This window comes from Rhinolophus sinicus, chromosome 17, assembly GCF_057876585.1.
Source record: "Rhinolophus sinicus isolate RSI-liver-muscle chromosome 17, RSI-T2T, whole genome shotgun sequence".
Classification (NCBI taxonomy): domain Eukaryota; kingdom Metazoa; phylum Chordata; class Mammalia; order Chiroptera; family Rhinolophidae; genus Rhinolophus; species Rhinolophus sinicus.
In genome coordinates this window covers 63,059,351-63,080,818 of record NC_142517.1, presented here as the reverse complement: position 1 = coordinate 63,080,818, position 21,468 = coordinate 63,059,351, and the positions used below count along the sequence as shown (strand labels likewise).

Below are 21,468 nucleotides of genomic sequence, written 5' to 3'. Positions count from 1 at the left end.
TGACATTGGTTAGTAAAATTATATAGGTTTCAAGTGTGTAATTCTGTAATACATCATCTGTATATTGCATTATTTGTTCACCACCCAGAGCCAGTTTTCCTTCTATCATCTACAACACTTCTTAAATTACAAATTTCTGCTAATCTACTGAGAAGAGCTAGAGGTGGGCCCCTAAGTCTCTTTAGGTACTTTACATTCTGGCATGTGAGAATGTGAATCAGGTACTCCTATTGCTCCAAAGGTTAGAACAGGGGCAAATTGGTAAATGATAAAAGAAAGTAGTTTGAGCTCAAAGGAAGGAAATACTGTAGCAATTATATCAAACCAAAAATTGGATTATTTTAAATGCCTTTGAAGATTTCTATTGTGGTATTATTCAAACAGGTAGGATGTCAAGAATGTCGTAGGGGAAATACCTGCATCGAGAGGATATTTGACTAGATGACCTCTAAGATTCCGTTGAGCCAGGACTCTGCATCTTTCTTCTCTGCACAGTGCACTAAGCCAGTGTGTAGTGAGAAGTCACTGTTTCCCATTTTCTCCCCTTTGGCTAACAATATGACACGATAGTGGTACATGTGCTTTAGCTTAGATAATGGTAAAAATGAAGAAGTTCAGAGAGCTGCATTCCCAGGGGCACATTGCAAAGGTTAATATGTATTGTTTCATTCTATATTTTCCAAGACTACTTGCCTCTTAACTCCCTCTTGCCTCATGCATCTTCCAACCTAAATTTCTCAAATGTTAATGTGGAACATATTCCTCTAACATTTGAACATACTTTCTCAGTCTGCTTAGCCCCGTTCAGGGTAACCCTTCACTTCTACCGTCTGATTTTACTGTGGTGTTTTTTTTTTCAACATTCATTGAGGAAACAGTGTACTCTATGCCAATACTTAATTAAGTATTGGTAATACAATCCCTTTGGAGAACTCTAAGTTTCAGGATGTTAGTGGGTAGTAGACAGAGTTTAAAAAGCAAGTATAATAAAATATGTTAAGTATTATAAGGGAGATATGCACAAGGTGCTATGAACGTTAAGGTAATAGCACCAAATGAAGCCGTAAGTTTGAGGCTGCCTTCAGAAAGGAAGTGATTGTTTAGCTGTCCTGAAGGACAAGTAGGAGTTTACTATTTGGACAAGGGAAAAGGATGATCATTCTGTACCTAAGTAACACAGGACTGTTATTCACATTGTTATTAAAGTTCCCTCATTGATCCCACAATTTAATTATCCCCTTTCCCTCCCTCAGTTACACAATTGAGGATGGTGTTTGTGAGAGGGTCCCAATTTTCAGGTAGGAAATAGTGTACAGGAAGCCACAGAGGTAGGTGGTAAAGTGGAGGAGGGATCCCCCAAAGTGGAGTAGTTTTGAAAACTATAGTAAGTTAGATACTCGACTATGGGAGGTGAATTCTCCTTTCAAATAGTGGGAAGTGGGAGGGCATCTGATACTGTGGTCACTGACCCACTGCACGCTTCTGGGCTTATTGCCAATGGGGAGGGGCTGGTTGCCCTCTTTGTAAAAGCATCTTTGTAATTCATTTTTGAAATAATACCATGTAGAGATATTGAAGTACCCTATTTAAAAACAAAATAGAAACAATTAAAAGATAAATTCTAAAACAAATCTTTACATCATAAAGAATTAGTTTCCTTTTAAAAAATTAAATGAAAGACTATTTTAAATAGTCAATACCCCACTTCCTCAGTCCATCAGAATTATGAATCAATTTTTAAAATACATTTTATTTGCAACCTCTTCTAACGTATAATTATTATGTATATTTGTATAGTTTGCCATATTTTGATATAAATAACATCTTTTTGTTTGTGTTGCTAATTCTAAACCCAAATTACTACAATTTGATTTCTTGATTTCCCTTTAATCTTAATAGAGTTATTTCTCAATGTCTTTCAGAGATAACTATCTGCTGCTATTGTTTTTATTGGAATGATAATGCTTAGTTTCTGTTTATAAGTAGTTTAACATAGCATATTGTATTCAGCAAACTACAGCCCGCAGCCTAATCCAGCTTGCCACCTATTTTGGTATGACTTGTGAATTAAGAATGGGTTTTTAATTTTTTAATCGTTATGGAAAAAACAAAATATGAGTAATAGTTTATTGACACACAAAAATTACATTTAAGTTTATATTATATTTGGGTTTTATAAAATGTATTATAAAATGTATTATAAACATATTCCATTTGAAATATTAGAGATAGTACCAAGAATGTTAATTGACAGATAAGACTAAGCTGCAAATTGATAGAGGAATTTTTTTCAAAGCTATATATCTAGGGGGTAACAATTCAGAAATTTGTGAGCCATGTTTTCTGATTTTTTTTTTTTTATTAGTTTCAGGTGCACAAGACAAAGCAAAACTTAGACGTTTATCATTTATATCCCTCCCACTGTGTGAACCCCCCTCCCCCCATCCACTATCCCTCTGTACGTTCCCCAAATTAATTTTCAAACCCCCATGACCATCTTGTGGTTACTGACTATTTTTCAAAACCTCTCACCTTCCCCTTATCCCCACCCCCCCGCCCCTCTAGCAACCCTCTGTTTTTCCTCCATGTTTCCAAAACTGTCTCTGATTAGTTCATTCACTTATTCTTTTCTTTAGATTCCGCATATAAGTGAGATCATATGGTATTTGTCTTTCTCTTTCTGACTTATTGTTTTCTGATTTTTAAATTGAGTATTCTTTCTACTACATCATCTGGCTCTTTATTTTTAAATTACTTGCTTAGTTGTAAAAAATTAGTCTTTAGAAAGTATAAATTAATTGGTGGTATCAATTTGAGTCTTAAAGTAGTAATTGACAGAAAAGATTTCTAACATGATATCCCCTAATGCATTTCTTGCAATGATAACATGCATTCCAGTTAAATATTTTATAAGCTGCCCAATGTAAAATTTTTATTAACAGATTAATAATGAGGAATATTTTTCAATAAATTGCAGGAGTTTTCTTGGTTTATTCAAACATTTTCTGATAGCTTGATTTATTATAATATAATTAAATTCATTTTCACATATTTTGTATTTTCAAATTTTCTTATCTACTGAATTTAATATTGTAGTGTTCAATAGTGATCATTTCATCTGTGATAGGCATGGCAAAGTTTCCTTGACTACATTGTATAAATCTATAATAGAATTTTCTCTATTTCAAAAAATGTTGACAAAGTTCACCAGTTTTTACCCTTATTATTGGTATTTATAATATGACCTAATACATTGCAATACTTCTTTACCTATTAGATTTATCTAAAATTGATTTTTGGTTCTTTCCAAATTAAATAAGAAATCACTCCCTATACCACATGAGAAAAAAACTATGCAAAGATACACTTAAATATTTACTGCAAGAACAATTACTTTGCTCATGTTTGTTTGCATATTAAATATTTACTACTGAGTTTGTTTGCATATTAAATATTTACTGCTGGCAGTGAACTAACATTGAACTATATTTCTGCTTCCATACATGCTCATTAAATGTAATGTTCATCAGGATTTTAATAATTATATTGTAAGACATACTGTTCCCCCACACTCCTCTTTAATTTTATATAATTAACAACTGCCTTTTTCCTTTTTCTGTTGTTTCAGTTAAAGGATCAAGAAAGTTAAGTCTGCCAACAGATCTTAAGGCTGATCTTGGTACGGTAGGCAAAAGCCAACAATTTTAAGTTTTCTTACATTCATTTGGCTGAACATTTTACCAGTCCATGAATAACACAAGTTTCCTAGATCACAGTGTTTGATGTCTTTCCAAAAAGCCTTTCTAAAAATCACCATACAGTTCTGTTGGCAGCATTCAACATTTTGTTTGTTAACAATCATTTTACAAAATTATGTTTTATAAATCATTACACACCAAGGTATATAATGTTTTGTTTGCTTTTTGTCATGAAAATGTTTTTAAACATTGAATAGTTACTCATATGGGCCCTTTGTGACTGTTATCATGTAAATAAGGATCATTTTTTCTGGAATTATTTTCCCTATTTTTTATCTTAGTATCATTTAGAATTAATGCTATTTAACAACAAAAAAGTCTGATATATAAAAAAATGGAGCTTTGGGCATTTTTTTAATTCTAGGGAAGTTATAAAAATTTTGATTTACTTTTAGTTTATTTTTTATGGTAGTCACAGTCTTAACATGATTCTAACCCTGAAATAAATAAGGCTTCATTAAATAGGCCTTCATAAATTTTTGTTTCAAAACTTTTATCTGCTTGTACCAGCATGGTTTTTCTTTTTTGAAATGTAATTGAATTACCTTTATTCTGACTTAAAGCCATTCAATCCTAAAAACATCATGATTAAAATAACAAAAAATGTAATAATTAGTCTTTGCATTATTCTGTAGAGTTTACAAAGCTATTTCATATATGTTGTTAATAAACTGTAGATTTAAGATTTGAAACTAGATCACAGAATATGGTACCTAAAGTTTATGGAGCATATTCACATACCTCATTTTATTGTATCTCAGTTAAATAACTGTTAGATAAATAGTTTATTACATTGAAAATTACATATGATCTTATATGAATTTGATTAGATAGTTATAGTATTTTTAAATGCAAAGCACTGACATAGTAAACTATCATTACTTATTATCGTTAGTTCAATATTATCATTAGTTCAATAAAGAAATTTTGAAGTTAATTATGAAGTGTAATTGACGTCAAAGGAAGAGTCAACATTACAGTTCCATTTAGTGACCTCCTACTATGTGTCAGATGCTATACTATATGATTTGTACATATCATCTGAGATAAGGTAGGTGATATTGTTCCCACTTTACAAATTAAAAAAAATAAGGCTATGAAAAATTCAAATTGGCCTAAAGTCACACAACTAGTAGCAAAACTGAATTTAAACCAAATATATATCATTGCAAAGCTTATAATCTTGTAACACTTTATATCATTTTGTGTAGGATGCACTGTGATAAATGTCAAATGAAGACTATTTAAAAAATAACACTTTTATCTAGAAAAATATGCATTCTGATATTTATACTCATAACTTCCACTATTTTAATATTTTCCCTAGAATGTTGAAAAGGAAAAATAAAAAAGATTTCCAGCCCACTTCTATATGTATTAGAAGTAGCAAAGAAATCTCTAGGTTAAAATTCTAATATGGAGGTCAGTTAGGCATGGTTGCTATTAATAAACATATTAAACAATTTCTATAAATATCAATCTCTAAAGTCTCCAATTATCTCCCTCTCAGTTGCTTCATTCTCACTATTTTCATGCACACCTTAAGTAAAAATGAATTATGAAAACTCATATATAAACGATAAAATAGTCAAGTGCTTGTCACTTTACTAAAGGATTTTTTGCACCTAAAAGGATTCACAATGAAATTTTATTAAATCTGTATTTCTAAATATGTAATTAATGTAATTTCATTTTTAAAACTTGTTTCCCACAAATTTCCAGGAAAAAAAATCATAATGCTTCTGACAGAGGATAAATATATGTATGTATGTAAATTCTTCCAATGTAAAACCTTGGTGTAAAATGTACCCTGGGTTGCTTGTAAGATGTTTTCTACTAGTGTATAATTCATTAGTGAAAGAGGAAGATGTTTAAGAAGCTATTGCAGGGGGCCAGATGAGGGCCTCAAGTAGCATAACAACAATGAAAGTATACAGGACAGAGGGAATTACCAAGGAAGACTTTTATAACTGATGGGATTGGAAACAGTGGGGGAAGAGGGCTGGTAAGGCATACGAAATAGGATGAGTCAAGGATGACTACAGAGTGTTTAGAATAGCTCTCATGGAGAATAGCTGGTTTGGGAGGAAAGGAAAATGAGTTTGAAAAAAATCATTTTTGAGTTGCTATAGGGACAAAAATCATTGAGTTTGAGTTGCTATAGGGACATCCATGTTAACCATTCAGTGAGCAATTAGAAATGTAGGGCTGCAGTGTAAGGGTGGTTCTCAAGCCCAAAATAACAGATAACATTCATCTGTATAAAGGTATTAGTGACTGTGTATATGAGCTGTTCACTAAAGTCAAAGGAAAAATAACAATGTGTTGACGAGCATTGGATACTAATGTAACTTCTTTGTTACAATAGCCTTTAATGGAGTAGTATAACAGTAATAATAAAATAATAGTAATAGCAGTAAAGACCACATAAATTGACACTTAGGCAGTTAGAACCTTTAGGTAGTTAGCATTTTATGAAGTAATTGCCAGATGTACCTATTGTCACCAGATGTAAGTAAGGTAATTCACTTTTTTATAAGAAAAAGGCTTTCAGCATATAACAGACAAAATCCAACAAGACAAACATCTAAAGCAGTGATTCAAAGATTAGTAGTAGGACATATTAGGCAACTACTAGAAAAACTAAAACAGGAGTTATGATGTTAATATCAAAGTTGAGTTCAAGGAACAAATACACTACATTAGAAAAGTGCTTATATTTACAATGATGAAATGTACTATCCACAATGACACTGTTTTACAAACCAAATGTAGGATTAACAATTGTATGTCAAAACTATAGAAATATAACAATAAGAAATAAAGAGAAATGCAATAATAGTGAGAGATTTTAACATAACTAATGACAACTCAAGAAGACAAAAGAGAAAAACCAGAGGAACAAAGAAACATAATTTACATGAAAAATTATTTAATACATCTTGACTTTGTACCTTGAAAGTATATTATTTTCAAGTGCTCATAGAAAAAATTATACTTATATTAAACTTAAATTTAAACTTATATTGAATCCACAAAGGAAATGTCAATACTTAAAAGTAGAATATTATAAACCATATTCTTTAATCACAAATTAACATAAGAAATTAATAAAAAATAGAAAACAAAACAACCCTATTATCTGGTAGATTTTAAACCCTGAAACAACTCTTAGGCCTGGTTTTCGACTTACTGGGTCAATAGCTAGACATTTTTTTTTTTTTGGTATCTCCACTAATATCATGGATCAAGAACTCTGAAAATTATAGTCTAGGGATCTAGAAAATAGTTAACAACTACAAAACTATTTACCCAAACTACAGAACAAAGAAAGGAAGTTAGGGAAAAAATTGCAGACTGCATAAAGAAATATAATGCTAAGAAAGACAACAAAAAATTAACTATGACAACAATTCATTCCAGATGAAAATTTTTTAAAATAACGAAGACTGTAAAATAAGACTTTTTAGGATATTCAAAGAGAGTGATGAAAAAATAACTTTAATTCTTAAAAAGATCAAGAAATTATGAAGCTAAAACAAGCACAAATGAAAAAACAAATGAAAAAGATAATAATGAATGAACAAGTAGGGACTATCAATAAAGAAATAGGAATTATAAAAAGAAACCAAGTAGAAAATCTGGAGCTAAAATTACAGTAGTTATAATGGAGTAAAAATTGTAGTAACTAAAATGAAAAATTCAACAGAGAGGTTCAACAGCAGCTTTGAGCAGGCAGAATAAATTGGTGAACTTGGAAATAGTACAAGTAAAATTATTGACTCAGAAGACCAAAAAGAAAATGAACAGAAGCTAAGAGACTGTGAGACACCATATTATGAGTGCACCAACATATCAGGAGAGTACCAGAAGGAGAAGAGAAAGAGACAAAGGGGAAGAAAGAATATTTGAAGAAATAATGGCTGAAAACTTCCCAAACTTGAGGGAAAATGTGACTCTACACATCCAAGAAATTCAATGAACTTCACATATGAAAAATGTAGACACACACCCTGGGACACATTACAATCAAACTTTACAAAGAGAGGATCTTAAAAGCAGTGAGAAAGAAGTGACTTGTCATACGTAGGGATACTGAATAGTATTTATGGCCAATTCCACATCAGAGGCCAGAAGGTAGTGGTATGACATTAAAGTGCTGAAAGAAAAGAAAAACTGTTAACAAAGAATTCTATATCCGGCAAAACTTTCCTTCAAAAATGAAAGAGAAATGAAGACATTCCCAGATACACAAAAGCAAAGAGAGTTGATCACTGGTAGATCCTCCCTACAAGAAATACTAAAAGGAGTTCTGCAGGCTGACATGAAAGAACACTAGACAGTAACTTGAAGCCATATAGAGAAATAAGAACACTTCCCTTCCCTCTATTTCTCTTTACCTCTCCAGTTCCATTCCCCCACCTTCTTTCTCCTTCTCTCCTTTTCCCCCCTCACTTTCATTTTTCATCCCAAGCTTTATCTCTCTGTGTCTTTTTCAATTTCTGCTCTCCTTTTCTCTCCCCTTCTCTTCCTTCCCTCTCTTCCTTCCTCTTTCCCTCTTCCTGGTATGTACTTTCCCACAATGGGCACTTCCCTCCACAGCGCTCCCCTTTATCCTCTGACTTGTGTGTTTACACACACACACATATACACACACTTTATAGCTGTAAATGGCTATGATGGTAAATTTTATATGTATTTTACAATTTAAAAATATGTCTTAATAAAAGGAAGTACTGACACATGCTACAACATAAATAAACCTCAAAGATATTATATGGAGTAAAAGAAGCCAGACATGAAAGGCCACACATTATATGATTCATTTACATGAAATACCCAGAATAGGTAAGTCTCTAGAAGCAGAAAGCATATTGATGGCCACCAATGGAAGCGAAAAGAAGAATAGGCAGTGAGTGCTTAATGGGTCAGTGCTATTTTTTGTGGTGAGGAAAATGTTTTGGAACTAACAGTGTTGGTCATAGTTGCACAACATTGTGAATGTACTGAATTTCACTGAATTGTACATTTGAAAATGGTTAATATTATGTGAATTTAACCTCGATAAAAATGTAGAAAAACATTAAAAATTATCAAATACAAATAAAGTCTGGAGTTTAGTTGATAGTAACTGGAAATGGAGAATGTAGGAAATTTAGGTTATCTTTGCAACTTTCCTCTAAATCTAAAATTATTCCAAAATAAAACATTTGTTTCACAAAATAGAAAGCTACTTCAACAGACTCTTTACCAAAGAGGATATGCAGATGGAAAATAAGCACATGAAAAGATATTCAACATCATTAGCCACCAGAGGAATGCAAATTAAAGCAATAGAATACCACTAAATACCCATTGGAATAGCTAAAATTAAAAATACTGGCAAAATTAGGTATGGTAAGGATAACAGGTCAACTGGAACTCTCATCTTTTGCTGATGGAAGTGCAAAATGGTACAACTACTATAGAAAACAGATTTACTTGGCATTTACTTATAAAGTTAAAACAACTATTATATTATCTAACAATCCCACTCCTGGGTATGTTAGATTCTAGAAAATAAAAAATTATCTTCACTGAAAAATCTGTACAAAGAGTTCACAACAGCTTTAATTATAACAGCCAAAAACTAGAAACAACCCAAAGGTCCTTCAATAGATGAATGGTTTAACAAACTGTGATACATTATAGTAAGGAATATTATTCAGTGATAAAAAGAACTATTGATATACACAACATGTATGGGCCTCAAAAGAATTGTGAATGAAAAAAAAAACAAAAAACCTGATCTTAAAATGTTAATTACTATATGAATCCATTTATTTAGCAATCTTGAAATAACAAAATTATAGATATGGAGAGTTGATTGATGTTTGCCAAAAGTTAGGGGTTTGTGAGGGAAGGAGTAGTGTGTCTATAAAGGAGTAACACAGATCTTTGCAGTGATGGAGCAGCTCTGAATCTTGATTGTAGTGATAGCTACCCGAATCTATACATGTGACAGAATTACATAGAACTACACGTACAAACACAAATAAAACTGATAAAAACTAAGTAAGCTCTGTAAATTGTACGTTTGCCATGTGTCTATCTTCCGTGGCTTAGTATGTGTTCAGATCTTTTGCCCATTTTTTAATCACGTTGTTTCCTTATTGTTGAGTTTTAGAGTTCTTTATGTGTTTTGAGTAATAGTCCTCTATCAAATATATCATTTGCAAGTATTTTCTCCCATTCTGTGGCTTGTATTCTCACTCTTTTGATAGTGTCTTTCACAGAGCAGAAGTTTTTAATTTTAATGAAGTCCAACTCAACAATTTTCTTTCATAAATCATACCTATGGTGTTGTATCTAAAATGTCATCACCGAACTCAAGATCATCTAGATTTTCTCCTGTTCTCTTCTAGTTGTTTTTTAGTTTTGCATTTTACATTTAGGGCTATGACCCATTTTGAGTTAATTTTTATGAAGGGTATAAGGTCTGTGTCTAGATTTATTTTTTGCTTGGAATGTCCAGTTATTGAAAAGACTATCTTGGCTCCACTATATTGCCTTTGCTCTTTTGTCAAAGATCAGTTTACTATATTTGTGTGGATCTATTTCTGGACTCTCCATTCTGTCCTATTGATCTATTTGTTGGTTTCTTCACTAATACCACATTCTCTTTATTACCTTAGCTTTATATTAAGTCTTGAAGTTGGGTAGCATCAGTCCTCTGACTTTGTTCTTCTTCTCCAATATTGTGTTGGTTATTCTGGGTCTTTTGTCTCTCTATATAAACTTTAGAATCAGTTTGTCAATATCCACAAAGTAATTTTGATGGGATTATGCTGAATCTATAGATCAAGTTGGGAAGAACTGACATCTTGACAATATTTAATTCTATCCAAGAACATGGAATATTTCTCCATTTATTTGTTCTTCAGTTTCTTTCATCAGTAAATAAAAGGTTTTTTTATTTTTATTTTTTTGTTTTTTAGTTTTATAGTTTCCTCATCTAAATTTTGTAATACTTTTTAGATTTATACCTAAGTATTTCATTTTTGAGGGTGCTAATGTAAATGTTATTGTTTTTAACTTCAAGTTCCATTGCTAGTATACAGGACAGTCAAGTTTTTGTCCTATGTGAGTGCTCACCAAAGGGTGACCTCAACAGAGGAGAATTTTAACAATAAAGCGGATAGAATGACCCATTCAGTGGATACCAATTAGCTTCTTTACCAGCCCCTATCATCACATAATGGGCTCATGAACAAAGTAGCCATGGTGACAGGGATGGAGGTTATGCATGGACTCAGCAACATGGACTTCCACTCACCAAGGGTGACCTGGTTACAACCACTGCTGAGTGCCCGATGTGACAGCAGCAGAAATCAGCACTGTCTCCAGTGTGGAACCATTCCCCTGGTAATTAGCCAGTTACCTGGTGGCAGGGTGATTACATTGGACCACTTTTATCTTGTGTTGTTCTTACTGGAATAGACACTTATTCTGGATATGGATCTGCCTTCCCTGCATGGAATGCTTCTGCCAAAACTACCATTCATGGACTTACAGAATGCCCATTCATCATCATGATATTCCACAAACCTTTTTTTTCATCAAGGAACTCATTTCACAGCAAATGAAGTGTGGCAGTGAGCAAATACTTATGGGATTCACTGACCTTACCATGTACCCCACTATCCTGAAGCAAGATATGGAAATATATATCTTTTGACTAATGTTAGCATGGTATATCTTTTTCCATTCCTTTACTTTTAATTTACATATGAATTTATACTTAAATTGGGTTTCTTATGGACAACATATAGTTGTGTCTTGTTTTTTGAACCACTCTGATAATGTGTCTTTTAATTAGTGTATTTAGACTATTTCTTGTTTGATAGTCAAACATGCTGAAATAAATACAAATTAAAAATTATGCAAACCCGTTTTGGTGAGATGTCCTGCTGTACCAAATGAGCAGTATCATAGCTCCTAGCGTTTAGGCCCCAGCATCATCAGGGCTGAACCACTGGCAGAGTGGTGTCTTAACAGAACTCAACTCCAGTGTGGTTGGACGTTGTTTCTGGCGGCAAAGCTTCTGAGTATACCTCTCATGTTCTCCCTGAGATTTTGAGCTGCCTAATATCCTCTAATAAATTCTTTTCCTATTTAAACAAACTAATCAAGCAAACAACCAACATTAAATCAATAAACAAACCAACTTGTCCTCCAAGTAGGGTTATATAACCAATGATTAAGAAGGGAGAGAGGAAGAGAAAAGTTACCTGTTAATGATGAAAGTAAGCAAAGGTAAAGTAATGTGGGTTTTCAAACATTTTAATCAATTGTTTGATATCAGCTGTATTTTATATTGTTAAATGCAGTCTTTGTTTTATTTATTTTTAGTTTTTACAATCCATTGCTTATTTTGACTTAAAATTATGTTAAACATTTATTTCACCATAGAATCACCCTCTATGGCATCTATGCCTACATCTATGCATCTGTGTCTACATACTACTATTTTTCACTTTCTAGAGTTGTATGCTGTATTAAAAAGTTTAATAAAACTAGTTTATGAAGTATTAAATCTTCATTTATATTCTTCTATAAAGTTTTGGCAAGGACTATGTTAAAAATAATTTCAATTGTATTCAATAAGCCATTTTTCAGTAAATCATTATTGTACCTTAATTTATACAATAAATACACTAAATCAAATCTCTGTTTAAAGGCACAAGAGAATCAGCTAATTTAAAGCAGCTTGTAAGTGTTTAACATTTGGGAATCTTTCTGTAAATTAAAGAATAACCATTTCCCTTTTGCTTTAATCTACTTATTGTTTTAAGACTGAGTTTCTTACTGTGTTGTATTTTCTCTACATGGCATAGAGCTCCACACCGGGGCTAAAGAACCATTGTAATCAGGGAGCAGTTAGAGGAACAGAAACCATTCTAGTTATGTTATGCAGTAATGATTTAATGCAAGAAACTACCGTGTTTCCCCAAAAATAAGACCTAACCAGAAAATCAGCCCTAGCATGATTTTTCAGGATGACATCCCCTGAATATAAGCCCTAATATGTCTTTTGGAGCAAGAATTAATATAAGACGCGGTCTTATTTTCGGCAAAACATGGTAGGTGCTTATCAAACCACTGAAAGATTGGAGGAGTAAACTCTAAGCTTTACCTATAGGTATGACTTTCAGAATAATGCCACCAAACAGGCAGATCAGAAGGGCAGATAACTTTGCTACTATTAGAAACAAGGAATCAGAAGACCACTGCCATCAATTGTTGAACTGAAGAGCGTATTGTTTTAAGATCAGGAATCTACTACAACTGCCTCTTGACAGAGTGTCCATTGCAATAACACCAAAGCAGCAGAAATATGGTTTCCATCTGATTTTCAAATTAACTGCCAGGCTTTTTCAAGCCCTGAGCCACTATGTAAAATAGATCATCATACTATGAGGAAGTGTATGAAGAAGCTGCCATTGAGAGCCCCAACTGAACTCCGCCTTTGCATCATTCTAGCTCAGGCATGTGAGTAAAGAAGCCTCCAGAGGATTCCAAGCCCCCAGCCATTCATGCATTCCAAAATAAGGCCCAAGGCCTCATAGATATAGTATACCCACCTTACCTTAGCCTGCCTAAATCATGGCCCACAGAATCTGTGAATATAATCAAATGATTATTATTTTACATGATTAACATTTAGAGTGGTTTTTCTATGCAACAAGAGCTAACCAAAACACATAATATCATAGATATTTTATGTTTCAACAAGCATTTCAGAAACACGTTTAAAGGTTATAATACTGCTATGTGATTATATACCACAATTTACCTACAATTTTATGCTCAGCTTTAAAGGGTAGCTGGTTTCCAATTTTTATCTATAATAACTAAAACAACAGTGAGTAATTTTATCAATAGAGGTTTTAGTTTTTCTTTTATATTTAGCATTCTTTATCATAAATTTCCAGAATGAATATCTCTTGGCTATGACCAAATTTCTAAGCGTTTTGTATCAATTCTCATATCTAGAATATTTAGCATGGTAAAGAAAAATAAGTTTTAAAGAAAGCAAATTTAATTCCACGTATTTTAAAGATTTAAGTACAAACATAAATCCTTTAAGTTAATCAGCCCTATTGAAAACAAATATATGGCCCCAAACTCTGGGCTGCCTTTGTACGGTAATATCACCTGGACCTCAGGACTCCAACATGAGAACCTGAGGAAAATTTGGTCACTACAGTGGATGGGGAATGAAGGAAGGGAGACTAGCATATTGAGTAATCTAATAATTGATACTGCCCTATTATGAGCTGAAATGAAACAATATTCACATGAAACAGCCACCAAGAAATGGTAATAGCTCGGCAGGGGTTTTGGCTTAGTAAGTGCAAGGGGTCCTGGCTAAATGAACAAATTTTACTACTCTTGGGATCTGCCATATACTGTTGTACCCGGCTAAGAAGGCTGTGAATTCATCCCACATTCCTCTGGACAAGCAGCCGTAGAACAGGCATCACATCTGAGGAAGGGGCAACATGTCCTGATGTTCCCAGAACAGGGCTTATTTTTGCAATTTGTACCCACAAAGTGTCACCATTTTCTAATTCACTCTACGTCCTTAGTGCCAGCTGTTGCCCTCAGTGTTCTCCCTATTCATGAGATGATATTTGATAGTGAAAGAGGAGTAGAGCTCTTGATTTCAGCTTCCCCATGGCTAACTCATCATGGGATATTTCTGCCTTTCCACCTGGGAAATCTGGGATTTCTGAGATCTACTATGTTAGTATGGAAGATAACTGGCCCGAAAGGGCTGGATCTCAATGTGCATCACCGTCACACAAGCCACTCCTAAACCCTATCAATATTTTACATGAACCTGTGGCCCAGTTTTAAAGCAGTCAGACACTTAATGAGAAAAATCTGGATTAAAATCCTGCCTCCATGAATACTACTTATGTAATATTGAATGATTTTCTGAATCCTTTTCCTGAGCTTCAGTTTCCTTATCTGCAAAATCAGAACTATCAAGCACCTACCTTGCAGAGTTGATGTGAAGATTAAATGAGTAATGTGTATAAAACACCTGACATTGAAGTACTCAATAAATGTTAACTCTCATTTTAAACAACAGTAAAATACACTAGTGCATTTAAATAGTGAAACCTAATTCTCTTTGCACAAGTGGCAAGGGAATCTAGGAAATGTACAATTACAAGTTTTCAAACTCTACAATACATAAAGGCTATAATGGATTGGACACTGAGTGCCAGTTCCCTATGTCCAACATGGATATTAAACATTGAATTCTCCATTTAATTCTATTGTCTTTTGAATGACTAAAGAACATTTAAAATGCATTCTGAATATTACACTATGAGATGATATTTCAAATATTTTTTAGCATTAAGAAAAATAAGACATTTTTGTGCAGTTACTTACAAGTTTTCAAGTTGTATCAAAACAGCTAAATGCATAAGCTCTAAATAAACAGTACTGTTTTTCTTAGATGTGCACAATTTTAATACCCTGGAATGGAATGACAATAACTTTTGTTCATAGTTTACCATATACCAGAAAATGTTCTGGTTTGTGACATGTATTATTACAGAAACTCCATGTGGCGGATAATATTCCCAATTTACAGAAGAGGAAACTAAAGTGTGAAAACTTCAGTAATTCCTAAAACTATTAAGTGGTAGAATTTGGATTTGAGCCCAGGCAGTCTAGCTCTTGAGTCAATATTCTTAAATACCATTCTCAACTGCACAGTAAGATGCTTCCATTCTATATCTTAATCTCCAAGCATGTGAAGTACTTCCCAAACTTATATAAATAGGTGTTTATTTAAATTATTCAAAAGAGAGTTCAGTATTATAACCTATTTTGTATGGCCATTAAGTGGTAGACTATATAGTGGGAATATAGAATATTAAACTATGTTAACTAGTCAAATTTAAAAGAATGAATCTTATATTTAATAAATATGAAGTTTTTGGCTAATTACTGAAATTGTGACTAAATTTTAAAATAGCAAGGATGAAGCCATCTATATGGGTTGAAAAAAATAATTATCTTCTTCGTTTATTAATCTACATACTTGGATTCCTTAATAGTAAGATTTAATTATGACATTTATACTGCCTTCCTCTTGGTACAGATCATGTAAATGGACACTGCACAAGTCCAACTTCTCAGAGCTGCAGTTCTGGAAAACGTCTTTCTAGTGCTGATGTTTCAAAAGTAAACCGCTGGGGTCCTGGAAGACCACCATTTCGAAAAGCACAGTCTGCTGCTTGCATGGAGATTTCTTTACCAGTTACAACAGAAGGTGGGTTAAACGTGCAGATTTCCGTGAGTACAATTATAATTTGATATGATAACGGGAGTTGGAGGACAATGGATGGAGGTCATGTGTAAAAGATCTAAAAAAACTACAGTCAACTGTAGGCAATGTGTAACTAACTGAGAGCCTAGTCGGGCTGTGGCCATGACTCCAAATCCATGCCTCACTTCACCTTCTTCTTCATCTCTAAAACCAGAATGGCTCTGCTCATTGGTTGGTTCCCACCTCCTCTGTACAAAAGATTATGCCTTAATCTGTTATGCACACTCCCAGTAGTAACTGCAAGTTTCTTTCTGTAGTTATTTAATGTCTTGCAATCTTAATTTCCTCAACTGTCAAGTTCATGTGACCAAAAAAAAGGGAGGATGTTGAGTTCTAAAGTTTGCAATCTTCATCATCATATGTTTTTAAAGAGGATTATTTGCGAATTTATGGAATGAGTGTGGGGGTAGGGAGTCAAGTACAAGAGCCAGAAGGCCAAAAATCTTTAGAAAAGGGAAAAAAGGGAGGAACCGTATAACTTTGCTGCTATTGTCTTGCTGATAAAGAACTTTGGGGAGAAAGATAGAAAAAAATAATCTTAGGAAGATTTGCTATGGTAATGCTATGCTATAAAGTAATTTCCCATTTACCACCCCTCAAAGTTTTTGATGGTAATGAGCTATAGTCTTTAAATTTTTAAATATTTTTAAAAATTTTTCTTTAATATTATGTCATACTAAATAGGGTCCATGGACATGTAGATAATGTTATCTCTATCACAGGTATCTACGAGTAGCAACCTTGAATGTTAATAAACCATGGAAAAATTGGGGGAACATTTTACCTAGGAATGTTACAATAGAAGCAAAAATGTAAAGATTGTAAAAGTAGTAGCACTCAATCACTGGGTTGCGAGTTGGGAATTTTGAGTTTCAGATATTTCGGCCTCTGACTTGTGCTAGATTCTGGGAAAATTACTTAACGCTATGTCTCTGTCTCCAAATCTATAAAATATGTAGATTATATACAAGCTTACTCTCATCTCTAAATTCTATTAAAAAGCATTATGTTTATAAACTTGCTGAGGGATATAAGGGGGGAAATGAGGAACACTATATTGTTTTCTACAAAAAGGATAGTCAGAAATTTATATTTAGCCTCTTGTTATAAAAATGAGTCACACTTCTACCTATCAAGAGGGAAAGGAAAGTGAGGGAGTAGAAAGAATTTGAGGAACTTGAACACTGGAGTGATTATACAAACAACACAACCTTCCTAGTATCACTTAACTTATGCTTGCTGGAGTGTGCGCATGTGTAAGTGTTGATGAGCAGGAGAGCCTGAAACCATCCTGTTTCCTTTAAGTGGGCAGACGCCCTCTCAGAAAGATTACCACTCTCAATGGGATGGCATTGTCTACAGCTCCGTGTTTGGCCCTACACAGTTAGGACTGAATTTGGATTCAAGGTAGGCAGCTTGAAACTAATTCAGGAAGATAACATTTGCTCTTTGGCCTTGGTAAATAATTGTTTTTACAACTGTAATTACTCCAGACATAGCAAAACCAAAAATTGTATTAGGGGGATGTATTCGCCACAGAACATTTGTGACTCTTCAGGTCAGTAGCCACAATGTTGTCAGTAAGTGGGAATTGCCAAGAAATCATTAAGAATACTTCCAACAATTGATGGATAGGAGGAAACCATAATTAAAAAGGTACCAGAAATGCTTGTAACCTTGACTATTTAGACTAAATATTTCTTTCCAGATTAGAGAGTTTCAACTGACGTGTGAGGCAATGTAAAGAGAAAAACATGGTTAACTAGACCGCTAGAGAGTCAGGATTTGGCCCAGGTCTGCCTAGGTTTATGGCTTACACTTCTGGACTTCAGTCTCTTCATCTTCAAAATAAGCTGGTGAACTGGATAAGGTGACTTCCAGCTCTGTTAACAAAGAATCAAATTCTACTTCCCTCTCATAATTCTGTATTGAGGAAATACATAATTCTGTAAAATAAAGTACTAAGTCAGACTTTATTTTTTCTGGAAATGCACTAACATTTAATTTTTTTTTTTTTAATTTCCATAGAAAGCCGAGAAAATTCATATAATCGTTCTAGAAGCTCTAGCATCTCTAGTATTGACAGAGATTCTAAAGAAGCAATTACAGCGCTATACTTCATGGAGTCCTTTGCTCGGAAAAATGACTCTACTATCTCCCCTTGTTTGTTTGTTGGAACTAGTCTGGGAATGGTGTTAATCATCTCCCTGAACCTACCATCAGCAGATGAACAAAGATTTACAGAACCAGTCATGGTATTGCCAAGTGGTAAGAGTTTTTCTTTGCCTCCATTACTGCTTTTTAAAATTTAGATATAAGGTATTGTAAAACATTAATATGTAAAGATTACAAGTATTCTGTGTAATAGGAACTATTGAGAATTTCATAAGTCATATACTATTTCAACATTAGTCATATTGCAACCTTAGCTTTCCTTTAGGGTAAAATAGTACAACCATTTCCATAGTATTAAACTGTGGACCTGCTGACCTAAACAATGCCTTGGGAAATAAGTTTCTGAAAAGCACTGAGAAAAACCTTAATACAAAAGTTTAAAAATTACTTTTAATGAATTGAAGCATTTCTCCAAAGTTCCATGCCAGATGTTTTCACGTCATCCTTGAAGAACTCAGACCAGTTAAGCTAGAAGTAGTCTGACCTGACATGGCTTTCCAAAGTCTTTGATAATCTCCCCATGTTGTTTCTAAGAGATGTTACACAATTTCTTTTCTTTTTATACTAGTGCCTAGAAATTTGGCCTAAATTATGAGTCTTGTTGCTAAAGCATATGGTATATGCTCTTCCTACATGAATTATCTTGTTTCTTTCAAAGAAGAGATGAGTGTGATTCCTTCTGTTATTTCTTAATTTTAATTTTTAATTTCTTATTTTTCAATTTGTTCTTATCAATATCTTTTACTGTCTCTTTCCTATATATGGTAAAAACTATCTGAAAAACATTTAAGTAAAAAAAGAATTTTATTAATCTATAGCATAAGGGATTTTCTGTTAAAAGAATACATATATATGGTATGGTAGGTTAGATGAAGTTGTGTATTCTTTGTTAACAGGTGCGCTAAATTCATATACGTATGGATTGTTACTTATTGTAGGTGGAATAATTAGCTCTCCACTAGTGTGTCAAATTCAGATAAATGTGAATTTGTGTGTCGGTGTGGCTTAAAAAAAGGAAGTTCATTTTCTCATCCTTCTGAAGGCTAGAGGTCCAAAATTAGGGGACCGCAGGTTGGTTTCTTCTGAGGTTTCTTGCAGATGACATCCCTCTGTATGCAGGTATCCCTGCTGTTTCCCTGTGTGTCCTAATCGTCTCTTCTTAGAAAGACACCCGTCAGTTTGGATTGGGGCCCACCCTAACAGTCTCATTTTAATTTAATCACCTCTTTAAAGCTTTATCACAAAACAATCACATTCTGAGGTACTGGGGTTTAGGCCTTCAACATATGAATTTGGGGTGGGGGGGAACAATTCAGCCCATAAAATGCATTGTGTTTTAAAAGTTAATCTGTTAGGATCATTTTTTAAAATTTATTTTTAATTGTAGTTGACATACAATATTATATTAGTTTCAGGTGTACAACATTAGTGATTAGACATTTATGTACCTTATGAAGTGATCACCATGATGAGTCTAGTGACCATCTGACACCATAGTTATTACAATATTATTGACTATATTCTCTATGCCACGTGACTTATTTTATAACTGGTGGTTTGTACATCTTAGTTCCCTTCACTTTTTCCACCCATCCCCCTATCCTTCTCCCATCTGGCAACCATCAGTTTGTTCTTGGTATCTATGAGTTTGTCTCTCAGTGAAAATAAGTAAGACAGAGAAAGACAAATACTATATGATTTCACTTATCTGTGGAATCTGAAAAATAAAACAAATGAACAAACAAAACAGAAACAAACTAATAGATACAAAGAATTATTTTATTTTAATTGTAAATATATTTCACAATGAGAAAACATAATTTACTACATTCCTAATTTTAAGGAAATATGCACAATTATCTTCTGTATGGTTTCTTTGGAGATATGTCTATTCAAGTCCTTAGCCCACTTTTTAGCAAAAATAAGAATTGGTTTTTTAAAAGATATCCAAACTGACAAATTTCTTAGCTAGACTAAGAAATGAGAGAAGACTCATAAATAAAATCAGAAATGAAAGAGGAGCCATTGCAACTGATGCCACATAAAAGATTAAAAGAGACCACTATGAAAAATTATATGCCAACAAACAGGATAACCTAGAAAAAATGGATAAATTCTTAGAAACATACAACCTACTGACACTGAATCATAAAGAAATCGAAAGTCTGAACAGGAGAGTAAATCAGTAACCAAAAACCTCTTAACAAAGAAAAGCCCACTTCTCTTTTCTTAAGGAATCTTTTCACATAAATGTATTGATTGTCTTGACAACAAATTATAATCAATGATGTGGAAATTTGAAATGCACTAAATCATTGAATTTTAAAATAGGAAAGCATCTAGAGATTATCCACTCTAGTAGCTATCGCTGTGGCCTTAATCAGAATCAGTTGGAGGGTTTGTTATAACAGAGATTACTGGCCCAAACCCCGGAGTTTCTAATTCAAAACATCTGGGCTGGGATCTGAGGATTTGCATTTTTAACAAGCTCCTAGGTGATGCTGATCATGGAAATGCAACTTTATATGCTGAGATGGAAAAACCTACCATTTTTCCCTCTCACATAAGAACATAATGTAGTCCTTCCTTCTGTGTGTTTCTCCTGTGTGTCTCCTCTACTTTCACACTACGACCACACACAACATTTCTGATACCAGATGTATGGAGGTTTTCTTCTCACATCAAGCAATTCTCTGTAACCCTGGCTGGGTGTCCCACAATTTAACTCAATTCTGACACTATCTACCTGGAGATAGCATCAGACCCCCCAGATGAAAGGCTCAGTCCCACAAAACTGTCCCCCAACACTTTTCAAGTCTAGGTTGTCACCTGTGCTTCTGACCCATCAGCTATAAATCTGAGGTTCTCATGATTAATTTGCTACATAAGCTCACAGAAATCAGTAAAACTGCTTACTTACTGTTTGCAGTCTGTTGTGAAGGATGCAGATGAACATCCAAACGGAAGAGATTCCAGGGCAAAGTATGCGAGAAGGGACTCAGAGCTTCCCTGCCCTCTGCAGAAGCATCACTCCCCCCACACTTTCACCTTTCACCAACCCGGAAGCTCTCCAAATTCCCTCCTGTTGGGTTTTTATGGAGGCTTCATTACACAGGCATAATTGATTAAATCATTAGCCAT

General features: G+C 33.7%; 1 protein-coding gene across 14 annotated transcripts in view; it reads left to right on the top strand.

The window, feature by feature from the left end:
- STXBP5L (syntaxin binding protein 5L) overlaps positions 1-21,468 on the top strand; it is a 228,643-nt gene that overhangs the window by 183,000 nt on the left and 24,175 nt on the right. For 7 of the 14 annotated variants that reach the window (XM_019729632.3, XM_019729627.3, XM_074331330.2 and 4 more), the window contains 3 exons: positions 3,629-3,679; positions 15,925-16,095; positions 18,181-18,420. In XM_019729632.3, the coding sequence (XP_019585191.2) occupies positions 3,629-3,679; positions 15,925-16,095; positions 18,181-18,420 (462 nt within the window). The remainder of the gene's footprint in view (positions 1-3,628; positions 3,680-15,924; positions 16,096-18,180; positions 18,421-21,468) is intronic. The other 7 variants (XM_074331359.2, XM_019729631.3, XM_074331367.2 and 4 more) reach the window with 1 other exon arrangement.